The following is a 13183-nucleotide window of genomic DNA, read 5'->3' as shown; positions in this document are numbered from 1 at the left end:
TTTAAGGCAAGTACTGCACGTGCATCTAAACCGTGTTTGCTGAAGTAGGCATGGGGAGACTTGGCCTCTGACTTCCCCTCATCCTTTCTTATCCTTGGCAGCTGACCCTGAAGTATTTCCAAGGAGACAGGTGGACTCCAGGAAGTCCAGGGCCTGTAAATATGTCACATTTTGGAAAGTCATGCTGTTCTTTGAAATTCTTCCAATCCTTTAGCTTAGCATTTGTAAACTTCCTCAAGGTACTCAATCACAACATACACGTATAAATGTATATGTACATGTACATGAGTGTATGTTTGCATATATGTGTGCATGTGTTATCCTAGGAAACATTCAGTGTCTTTCATCTAACTCAATTATTAGAAAGCTAAACAGTGATTCTCATAAGTCATCCTATAAATTTAAAAATATTTACTCTTTGTAGAGTTATACACTTTGCTTATTTCAAAATAGCTATGAAATCTTCTTGTCTAGACTGGCTAGAGTCTTCTGTCTATCTAGAACTATACAGTGATGTGCTGACTAGTAACTGGCAGTTACATATTCAGACTGATTTACCCTTACTTGTACATAAAAATATATATATACCATGTGATATAATTTATATAAACAGCACAAAAACAAGAAAACTAGGCTGTTAGAGTAAGTATAATGTACCCTTTGTGGGAGAGGTAGTAACTAGAAGGGAATATAAGGAGAACTTCTAGGAAGCTAATAATATTCTGTTCCTTGACCCCAGAACTGGCTACACTCATGTGGTCTATGTATGAAAATTCATGGAATTGTGCATTTATGATGTACACGTTTCTGTATGAATTGTATTTTTCAATGTAAGCTTCTAACAATAGAGTTGGAAAACTTGTTGGGGTACACTATCTGAATTAAATGTATAATAATTATGCAATATTCTCTATTTATTCACTCACTCTAAGGTTCTGCCAGAAGGTAAACTCCACAGGTGCATTACTATATCCACAATACCTAGAACAGAACTATCACTGAGCAGATGTTCAATGCATATTATTGACTGAATGAGTAAATTAAAGATACTAGAAATAAAACAGGATACTTAAGGTAATAAGTAAGATAGTCAATAAGAGTAATATATTTAATAGTGATTTTTAAACTTTTATTTTTTGACAATTATGTGCCAAATGAAGGATTTTTCTTGAAAAATATTTGGATGAAAGGAAATAGCACAAAACTGAGAGAACTACATAATTGAATAGATATAAGTCTTTGTAATTCATGAAGAAATGTATAATTATAGTACTCTAATAAAGCATTATTTGCACACTTATACACATATAGGTTTATGGCAAAATAAATTAGAATTGAAATCTTTCGGCTATACTTATTACTATTTTCTGGAAAAGATGAGTACATTCTAGGAGGCTTTCATGTGATGGCTCAAGGCAAAAAGCTACAGCTAGCTGAAATACACAAAATGTTGCTGTGAAAAACAAAGTAAATTCCTTTTATATATTTAGATAAGCTTTAAGTGTACAAGCCAGAAACTGAAGACACATATTTATTAAATAATATTTGTCTTCTTTCATATTTTTCAATATATGAGAGTATACTCATGCCTACTATGAAGTGCATATTCTCCCACTTCAGCTTTTCACATCAGCCCTACCTTATTTGAATTTTCTTTGGCCACTCCCTTCAAGATCTGTCTACATACCAGCCTATTATTATGATCAACCACCCAACTTTCAGTAAGTACTCAAAAGTTTTTAGGATGCCTTACTAAAGTTGAAAGAATCAAGCCATATATTGTCATAACAAATAATCCAAACTGTGAATAATTACTTGTGCATTTGAAAAGAAGTAACATGTATTTAACAATGTAAGAAATGATTCACGTATCTACCTGGAAATAGACTGAAAATCATTCATTTTACCTACCAAAATGCTGCAGGATTGTGGTAGAGATATGGAATATGGAAAAATGCTTTTCTTGTTCCTTGGGTTGAATACATCAATAACTGAAGAATTAAAAAACTGCTTCAGGTATGACTGAAGAACTCTAAGGTCAAAATAGTTGTCTATACGTCCTCCATAAATAGCATTTTCAAGTAAACCATGTACAAATTCCCATTGTACATCTTTGGCACCTATAATTTTAAAAAAGCACTCTTATTATTTCATTTCTAAAATATTAACTAAATTCCTGGCTTGAGTTATAACATGTAGCAAAATATATTTAATACAACTAAATCATTTATTCAAATGACTATTAATATTAATAGTAGTAAATATTTGAGATTTTTTAATCAAGTAAAATTTTCCAAATATTTTACATGTATAAATTCACTTAATCCTTATAGCAAAGATAGAAGTATTAATATTATACAATTATACATATGGAGAAACCTTCCTAAGGGATAGGGAGGCTGAGGCACCAAAATGAGAAAGTTATACAATCTCGAAGATCTGAAATAGAAATGAGGTACTCTGAATTCAGTCAGATTATCTGAATTATCTGCCACACAATCCTGGCTACCTAAATTGGAAATTCCTTAAGAGAACCTATCCAAAACATAATTTTACACATTTGATGAAACCATCAGTTTATAAAATAAACTGATTAACAGGGAAACGCTACAAAACACCTTCACACATTACACTCTTCTAAATGTCATGATTTTACATAGTCAACTACCCATTTTCTATTTTAATAGAAGAGAAATGTAATATTAAAAAACCACAATGGAACTTTTTGTTTTTTGTTTTTTTGAGATGGTGTCTTACTCTGTCGCCCAGGCTGGAGTGCAATGATGCAATCTCAGCTCACTGCTTCCTCCACCTCCCAGGTTCAAGCAATTCTCCTGCCTCAGCCTCCTGAGTAGCTGGGATTACAGGCGCATGCCACCACACGGCTAAGTTTTGTATTTTTAGTAGAGATGGGGTTTCACCATGTTGGTCAGGAACTTCTTGTATAAGATATTATTTCATTTTGCAACAGAAATATCCTTGTCATCACAATTTTGTGGTAATGTTAAAATGTAAGAATTAAATCTCAGATCTACAGTAAATACAGGAGACACATAACTACATTTAAACTAGCTAATAAACTTTATTGTTAGCATTACTAGCATAGTTCTATTTCATAACTATAAAGTTTAGAGATATGACAAAAATTGATTATCTACATGCCTTGGAACATAAGGGATTTAGGTTGCCTCCTGCAGGATAAGGGGACCTATATAGTGGAAGAATAAAGTTGTTATCTGCCTACATCTTATTGTCAACAGTGACTAAACAAAGGACTTCACCAGGACTCAAATTTCTAGTTGTCCTGATACTCACTGAGTGATACCTTTATCATTTGGTCAGTCACTGATAAGTTAGCCAGTCATTGATAAGTCACTAAGGAATACAGACATATTAGTGTATCTTTCAACTTACAAAACAGAAACAGCAGCCATTATGTGAAATATTTTATCGAATTTTTATAAGAAAATCTTATTTTTTTCTACCTATTTTTCTCAAAACAAATTTTATGTTGTTCAGGATAAAATGAATAGAACTTAAATTACAACAATAGCAATAATAATAACAGCCAACAATTACTGATAGCTTAACTCCATAATTTAAACTTCTGGATATTCGAATAAACGGAGATATTGTCTACTATTATTCCTAATTTAAAGATCAGGAAACTCAGGCTTAAAGATTAGGAAACTTGCTCTAGGTTGCATGGCTATTACTCTCAATACCAATTGTTCCCAAGAGTTAGAACTTTTTCTCTTTTTTGGCATTTAATTCTATACATGTGGAAGTTCATTCATGTCAGAAAATTCTATAATCAAGATTTAACAGATCTTTACTCAGATTCAATATCATTTTAGAGCATCTGCCTTTTATTCGAAACATAATGGTGTAAGATATCTATTTATATAGATATGTCTTACAATGCTATTAATTAATTCTATCACAAATGTGAAACACAATGATAAATCATTCAAATTCTGTTTTCTCTCTTTTGTGAAAGGGCACTAACACTAATAGCCTCACAGTGGTATTATAAAAGTCAAATAAATATTCAAAAGCATTTTGGAAAATTACCAAGTTTTTAGGCAAGCTGAAAAAAGTATTAGTTTATATCCTCCAAAAAAAAAAATCTGTGTCAAATATTAAAAACAACAGTTCATGTGGTTCAGGAAAGTAGTTACCCATGTATGAGGTGGGGAATGTTGGGTCATATGTAGAAAGGAGTAGGAAGAAGGCACTTCTAAAATACTGATAATGCTGTTTTTATTTTATTTTTTTATTTTGGGCAAGTTACATAGGTTCAATTTATGGAAAATTTATTGAATTGTACATTTATGTGTACTTTTCTGATGTAGAATTTTAAAAAAATCTTTTAAACAAACAGAAAATTCTCTTGGAACACTATTTGGCATTAACTAGTAATGGTGAACAAATGCATACCCTGTGGCCTAGCAATTCTACTCCTACATATATACTCAACAGAAATATATCTACATAGTCACCTAAAGGTATGGCAGCATTACCCATAATCATCCCAAACTCAAAACTACCAACATGTCCATCAACAGAAATACATATACTTACACAAAGGCATACTGTATAGCATTGAGAATAAATGGACTACAACTAAATGCAAACACATAGCTGGATCTATCAAATACAATGTTAACTACAGGAACCCAAACACTAGAGCATATATGCTGTATGTTTCCAGTTTTACAAAAACAGGCAAAAGTAATCTATATAGTTAGGGGTCTGGTGTCTACCTCAGGAACAGGGGAAGATAAAGTTGGGGAATGGTAGAGGCTGAAAGGCAACATTACATGAGTAGATTCAGTGGTACTTACAATGTTCTGTTTCTTGATTAAGGTGCTGGCTACGTGGGGGAATTCAGTTTGTGGAAATTTCAATGAGCCATAAACTTGTAAGTACTTTTTGTCCATATACTTCATTAAATAGGTTTTTTTAAACTTCAAAAATATATAAATGAAAATGGGACTTGGCCACATCCTAGCTGTCCATCCTTATCCTTTTGCCAAAGACAAGTTATAGAAAAAATTTCTGATGCTATTAACTGAAATAATAATTAACTATGATGGGCTAGGCACTCTTATAAACCTCAAGGATATACACAGTAAACAAGACAAAGATCTTACTTTAAAACAGATTATGCTCTAGTGGGAAGAGAGAAACAAAATAAGAAAATAAATGAATAAACAAGAATATATCGAGGTAGTACTAATGTATTAAGACAATATGACAAGACAAAGGGATAGAGAATGATTAGATTACTTCAGATTCAACAGTAAGAAATCAATCTCCAGGAGCAATTCTCTTCTCAAGAGGATACCTTTAAGCTGAGAAGTGAACAAGAGGAAGAAGAAGGCCATATGAAAGTTTGGGAAGAAAGCATTTCAGACAGAAGGAAGAACACCTATTAAAACCTTCAAGTAAGAACAAGTCTGGCTTGTTTGAGGAACATAAAGATGCCAAATATGGATATAGGTTTTAAACAGGAAAATTATATGCTTTGGTTTGCATTTCGAAAAACTAAAGTTGTTTATGGTATGAAGAATGTTTGCAAGGGTGCTAAAGTGGAAGAAGAGCAGGTAAGAAATTATTGCTTGGACTGCCAACACATTGGAAAATAAGCGAATAGAATCATGATGTGATTTGCAAAGGATAGAAATTGCCAAAGCACTGGATGTCTGAGGATGAGGAAAAAAAAAAAAAAAGAATCCACGGTGACTCACAGGCTTTAGCCTTGAATAACCATTAATACGTGAATACATGAATGGTGGCCATCTACTGAAATGGAGGCAGAATCAGGAAAAAGTATTTGGCAGGGTTGTGGGGGTGGGGAGGAGACAGGAATTGAGAGATTTGTTTGTGACATTTTTAAGTTTGAGATTACTATCAACATACTCTATTCTCTAATCCATCATTGGTCTAAACTCTAATGTCCCCCTCCCTTCGCCCTGCACAATAAACTTTAGAGATTAGACTGTTCCTGTTTTCAAGGAGGCTGATAGCTAGATGGCCTTAAGGGATCAGATTACATGGCTTTATTTGCTGCTGTGTTTTAATCTATTATTTGTACCTCGTTTCCTGAATCCTACTTAGTAATTCAATTATGACTCCACAAATCCTTGGTACTAATCTTAGCCTGCTATACTCCTGAATTTTAACAGTTCCCTTGAAAGACATCTGAAAAACTAAGTTAGTGCCTGAAACTTTTTTTTTTTTTTTTTTACATCAGGACATTAAATGATTTATTTACTTGTGGAGCTATTCAGCGGTGGATTATGGTAGACATTTAGTGGATTAGGGGACTATTACCAGACGGTAAAGACTTGTTTTATTTAACTAACTGTTTCATATTTTTTAGATCATTTTCTTCACGAATGCATATTCATTTTAGATAAAGTATATGTGATTTTTTTTTTTTATACATATGTAACTTACCTGCACATTGGGCACATGTACCATAAAACCTACAGTATAATAATAATAATAATAATAATAATAATAATAAAAGAAAAAAAAAAGAAACATTAAAAAAAAAAAAAAAAAGTGCCTGAAACTTTTGAAAGACACAGAGTGAAAACAAGGTCTTTCTAGCTTTCTGCTTCCAGAAAGAAGAATCCATGTAAGAACAGATCCATATAACAACTCGGAGATAACACAGGTATAACAGTCAAATAAAAAATAAAATAACAAGCAAAAGCAAATTTTGTGACAGGAAGTTAAGCCACTTCTGAAGAAAACATAGTTAATAAGACCTCAGATAAAATATTTTATTAATATGAGATTAAACTTTTTGTTAGAACTTACCATCAAAAAGTCTGTCAATAATGTTGTACCCAGCCCGAAGATCTGATAAAGAAAATTCATAAAACTTTGTCCAACCCTGTCAAAAAACAATTTTTTTAAGTAAACAACTAAGCAGTAGTCAAAGATACATATGTATGTATCACTGTCCTTAAATGAAATGATCAATATAGACTTAAAAATATATAACTCCTGAGAATTTTTAATAAAACCAACACATAATAAATCTAAAATAACAGTAAACTTAAAAAAAATTTACTGGCCATAGCATGAAAAGTACTTTATAATACCATACTAATTTTAGTTATTTATGTGGCAACATAGTCACAGAGAACAAACTGGTATACTAAATTTTTTATTCTAATTACTATATATACATTGGGATATTTCCTAATACGTTATCCTTCAGAATTGTGGATTTTCTCCACAAACATACAAAAAAAAAAATACTACACAAAAAAAGGCCCAAAAGCATATAGCAGTATATTCATTCATACGGAACCCACAAAGCATTCATATTAGAACTAAATAAAATTATATACCTATAACTAATAGCTACAGCGTTTGTATAAAATGAATATTCATAGAGCTCTATATTGTGTAGACAATAAATTGAAACATAAAATAATTTCTATATGGCTTCTATTGACTAATTAGTTCTAAGTAATAAAATAAGTTCAAATTAAAATATATTTAGACTTGGATATTATTTAGGAATACTGATACAAATTTCATTCATTCATTCAACACTCAAAAAATATTTTAAAAATATATATTATACCTCAGGCTCTGGGAATATAAGAATGAACAAAAAAATTATCCCTGCCCTCATGTAGCTTTCAGTAAAACGTGGGAAAGAGTGGGGTGGAGACAATCACTCAAATACATATGCAACTGTAAAATGATAATAACTTTGACCGAGAGAAACATTTAGTATGTTTCACACATATGAAAGAGATCTGACCTAATCTAGAGGAGAGGGAAAGTCACCCTAATGGGGAGAGGGGTGACATACAAAGATAAAAGTAGACAGATTTAAGAACTCCTTAGGAAAATAAAACTAACAGAATTTTTGTATTGGATTGTAATGGAGTATGAAGACACGAAAAATAGGGCTGTTAAGAATGACTTCTAAGCTTATTGCTCATTCAAATTGATGATGGATGATGTCATTCTTAATAAGTGAAACACTGAAAGAATACAAGGTTTGGGAAGGAATATCATGAGATCACCAAACAAACGTTTAACAAAGCAATTAAACAAACACATTAAACAAAAACATAAGTTTTGAACTGCTATATACCAGGCCATGTTTTGGTCAATTAAAATATAGCAATGAACAAGAGACAAATATCTGTGCACTTGGGAAGCTTAAATTCCAGTGCTTGATCCAGAATATGTGAATTTTCAGACATGTTTGAGACATCCAACTGGATATGACAGCTGTTAGATATGCAAACATACAGCCTAGAAAGTTGATCTGAGCTGTATGTGTAAATTTGGGGTCAATAGCATTTGGATATTTTTAAAAAAAAAGAATATTATGGATATTATGAAAACAAAAGATTTAAATTTTGCTGTTAGCAGATTTAAGAATTAAAGATCTCTAAAGGATACGTACCCATCAACAATTAACAAAATTCCTCTAATATTTATCTAAACTTTCTAACATCTTAATAAAATTTCTTACATCATTCTGTTAGACCGTATATGTGAAAAAGTTTATTTTTAAAAAATGTTTAATACCTTGAAGATCAATATTTTTAAAACCCCCAAATTAGAAAACTGTTGCTATCAATATTGCTTAATATATACACCTATGACATGGTCTGTAATAAAAATTGTCTCTAACAATTATATTGTTAGAGACCATGTCATAGGTATATATATTTTGTCCACATTTACCTCCAGTGTTATGATTTTTATGAGAACAAAAGTATGGTATGAAAAAAAGTGACATTCTCAAACTTTTTTTTGTGGGAAAGTGAATTGCTGTATCCCTATGGATAACAATTTGGTAATATTTATAGATTTCTAAAAATACATATATTCTTTGACCCAAATATTCCACATTTAAAAACTGACAGCTATGAATAGGTGTTAAATAAAGCATGCATAGGGATCTCCACTGCAACATTTTTTTTATATTCACAAAAGTTGAAAAGAATATATATGCTCATCCAACAATCCAAAACTGCTAAAAAATTATAGCGATATTATATAATACAAATATTATTTTTAAATTAGGCATTAAATAGACACTGATACTTAACAATGTCAAATATATTGTTTTAAAAAGCAAGGTACAGAGCTGTGTTTGTAATATGCTACCTACCGTCTGAGTTATAAAGAACATAAATGCATATATAAATTAATAAAATATGTTTGTATATTTACACAATCTCTCTGAAGCACAAACAAGAAATGGTTTCTCAATAAAGGTAAATCACTATCAGTATTGTTCATCTATCATTCAGGATTAATTGATATATTAGGCTAAGGACAGAGGTCAGAGAAGTCAGGAAAGAAAAGATTTACAGGAAGATGTGCCTACCCCATTTTGGAACTACTTTTTAGGTGTGATTCTTTGAGCAAGTTAACTATGATCAATGAGTCTTCCCCATAAGTGTGGTATACATATTATAAGAAACAACACAATGCTATTATTGTTTAGTATTTCATCTGTTTGACAAATGTTTATTGACAGGCTACAAATCAGACACTGTGTTAAGCATTAAACATACACTATTTCATTTGATGCCCACAATAAAGGTAAATATGATTGTTACCCTCATTCTACAGTTGAGGAAACTGACGCTTATTGGGGGTTAAAACAGTTTACCCAAGGTATCACTGCAAGGGAACTCTCGAGTCAGGACTCAAATGCAAGTCTGTCTAGCTCCAGAACCTATGCTCTTGTTTTGACATGGCACTGAAATAGAGAGGTTAAAAGGGGAGCAGGGTGAGGGGGGAAGTTTGAGGAGAGATTTTCCTCAATGAAAGTGGACAAAGTTGAAAAAAGAGGATGGGAAAAATTTAAAGATGGATGAGTGATGCAATTTACAGCTGAGAGAAGCATTTGGCAAGAAGAATTGACCATTAGTACCAGATATGACTGCCATGGCAATGGAAAAAATGCAGTTTATTGATTGTGAGGACAATAACAGATAGAGAGCCTTTGGTGAGAAAGAGTAGATAGATTCAAGACCTTAAAGAAGCCCAGCATGACTGAAGTGTAGAATGCAAGTGACACAAAGGGCCTGAGAGGAGGTTGAAGAGATAGGTGGGTCTTTTCTTCTGGACTATGCTAAGGTATTGGCATATCTTTTCCCTACGTACAATAAAAAGCCACTTGATAAATTTTAAGCAAACTAATAACCAAACTCATATATTAGAAAGATAATTCTGGTTGCTAAATGCAAAAAGTAGGAAGAACAGTTGGAAGACAAATTCAGAAAGTAGTACAGGTGAGAGGTGATGAGGCTTAAAAATGGTGAAGTGCATATATTTAAATTATATTTTGGAAGTAGAATTAACAAGATTTGATGATGGATTGAATAGGGAAGCTAAGAAACACAACATACCAAGAACAGCTCCTGAGTTTACAGACTGAGGAAGTAGACAGATACCAATGGCTTTTATTGGGAAGAACTGACTGGTATGGGGAATTCAGGTTTTGAAATTTGAGCCATCTAGGCAATATAAACTATAAAAATGATACCTAATACTCATTGAGGGCTTATAATGGGTCACAAATTGTTCTTAATATTTTAATACAATGAGATGTGAAGTAGTTAGCCATATACAGTCTAGAAGATCAGCAGAAAAGATCAAATTAAGGACATAAATTTAAGTCATGAGCCAAATTATTATGTAATTACGTAAATTTGTAAACCTAGCTATTTATATTACATTACAATTTTTTTTTTTTTTTTTTTTTGAGACAGAGTCTTGCTCTGTCGCCCAGGCTGGAATGCAATGGTGTGATTTCGGCCCACTGCAACCTCTGCCTCCTGGGTTCAAGCAATTCTCCTACCTCAGCCTCCCAAGTAGCTGGAACTACAGGCGCGTGCCACCAGTTTTGTTTTTTTTTTTTTTGAGATGTAGTTTTGCTCGTTGCCCAGGCTGGAGTGCAATGGCACAATCTCAGCTCACCACAACCTCCGCCTCCCAGGTTCAAGCGATTCTCCTGCCTCAGCTTCCAGAGTAGCTGGGCTCATAGGCATGCACCACCATGCCCAGCTAATTTTGTATTTTTAGTAGAGATGGGGTTTCTCCATGTTGGTCAGGCTGGTCTCGAACTCCCGACCTCAGGTGATCCGCCCACCTCAGTCTCCCACAGTACTGGGATTACAGGTGTGAGCCACCATGCCTGGCCAAAAAAAATATTTTAACATACAAAAATATAAAGCTTAGAATGTATTCAAGACATGTTCTTACTTACTTGAGGAATATAGTTTCTTCTTTCTTGACATGCAGCATGAAACCATGCAAGACTGAAGAGAGCATGAGCTCGATGTATATTATCTTTTTTGCTAATTTGCTCAGGAGTCCAAGACTCGTAAGTACGCATTAAATTCTTCTTTAAACCTGGAGGTGACTAGAAAAAAATCAACAGACATCCTATTGCTAAAATCCTACAAGTAAAATATATTAGATTTTAACATATTTAACAACATAATTTAAAGAAAATTTTTCACTGCTTACCAGGTTTGAGTTAAATTATTATGTTACTTCAAAATGTACATAAAACTAGTTTTAAATTGCTTATATCTAACAGTTCATCTCAAATATAAATACAGAATAATGATTCAAATTTAAAAATCTATACAATAATATTCAAAATAACCAAATAAGTTTTATATGATGATTGAGAGGTGTTTTTTTTTTTCCCACTGACACTAAATCACTACTTATAATACTAATGTGATATTGATTGTTATGGGACAGGTGTCTGAGTTTAATATGCCAGCTTTCCCTTACTAGTTGCTATTTGAATTTCCATGAGGAATTCAACATACCATTTACATAGAATGTCAACTAATGTTCCTTGTGCATTAGTCCAAATTTAAAGTATTACCTAACATTGCTAGGTTCATAAACACAAAAATCCAGGAACTGAAATTACATATCAGACTAGTATAAAATTTTTAAAAATGTTCATCCATATGTATCATACCTGTCATTTTTTAAATTATCAAAATGATAACTTTTCAAGTTCGTGGAAAAATAGCAAAATAATCCCCTCAGAAAGAATTCTAATATTAAAAAATATATAATGTGGGTTTTTCTGTCCAAGTTATTCTAATTAGCTTGTTTTAAAAATAAAATATTTCTTCCAAAATGGTTTCTAACATAAAAATAATAAATTCAGGCCAATACTTTAAGAATGCCTACTACAAAAATTAGTCATACCCTTTGAAATCCTTTTCATTGTTATTTCTTAAGTAAAATGACTTTCTTGTTTAAAAAGTGGCTGGGTATGGTGGCTCACGCTTGTAATCCCAGCACTTACGGAAGCTGAGGTGGGTGGATCACTTGAGGTCAGGAGTTCCAGACAGCCTGGCCAACATGGTGAAACCCGCCTCTACTAAAAATACAAAAAATAAATAAAAAATTAGCCAGGTGTGGTGGTGCACACTCGTAATCCCAGCTGCTCAGCAGGATGAGGCAGGATAATTGCCTGAACCCAGGAGGCAGAGGTTGCAGTGAGCCAAGATTACACCACTGTTCTCCAGCCTGGGCACAGAGCAAGACTCAGTCTCAAAAAAAAAAAAAAAAAAGAAAAAAGAAAAAAGAAAAAAGAAAATACACTAATGAAATATTAAGTACCTATCAAATTCACACTTTTTAAATGAAAGCTTTTATGTTTATGAAACATTTACAAAAACTATCATAGATAAGGCCAAATTTCTGCACACTACTCAATAAAACATGACATTAATAGGAAACCAAACAACCACTTAGAGTTTTTTAAAAGGCACTACACTAAAGATCATACAAATTAATAAATCGTATACAGTTACAGAGAAAATCACATATAAATACAGACTGAAAAATAAATGAAACAAAAACACTAATATGCCAAAATTGTGAAATAAAGCCAAAGACATATTAAGCTGCAAATTCAGACTTAGAACAGTTTCAGTATGAATACAAGCAAACAGAAAACAAGCATTCAACTCAAGAAATCAGGAAGAATAAAAGGAGAAAAAATCTAAAGACAGCATTAGAAAGAAAAATAGAAAAAAGTAGAAAATTCAGTGAAATGAAAAGAATAAGAAAAAGCAAATTCATAAGTATAGCAACAGTTATTTGGAAGAACAATTTTTTTAAACAACTCTGACAACTA

The 13183-nt window shown here is 32.4% G+C and overlaps 1 protein-coding gene across 6 annotated transcripts in view; it reads right to left on the bottom strand.

Annotated features, from left to right (window-relative positions):
- Nucleotides 1-13183, bottom strand: part of DYNC2H1 (dynein cytoplasmic 2 heavy chain 1) — a 359810-nt gene that overhangs the window by 153877 nt on the left and 192750 nt on the right. For all 6 annotated transcript variants that reach the window (XM_054438209.2, XM_063672124.1, XM_063672125.1 and 3 more), the window contains 3 exons: nucleotides 11276-11431; nucleotides 6835-6910; nucleotides 1912-2120 (listed from right to left, as the gene is read on the bottom strand). In XM_054438209.2, coding sequence (XP_054294184.2) covers nucleotides 1912-2120; nucleotides 6835-6910; nucleotides 11276-11431 — 441 coding nt within the window. The remainder of the gene's footprint in view (nucleotides 1-1911; nucleotides 2121-6834; nucleotides 6911-11275; nucleotides 11432-13183) is intronic.

Source organism: Pongo pygmaeus, chromosome 9 (genome assembly GCF_028885625.2).
Source record: "Pongo pygmaeus isolate AG05252 chromosome 9, NHGRI_mPonPyg2-v2.0_pri, whole genome shotgun sequence".
Classification (NCBI taxonomy): Eukaryota; Metazoa; Chordata; class Mammalia; order Primates; family Hominidae; genus Pongo; species Pongo pygmaeus.
The sequence above is the reverse complement of the archived record's forward strand: the minus strand, read 5'-3'. Positions and strand labels throughout refer to the sequence as shown.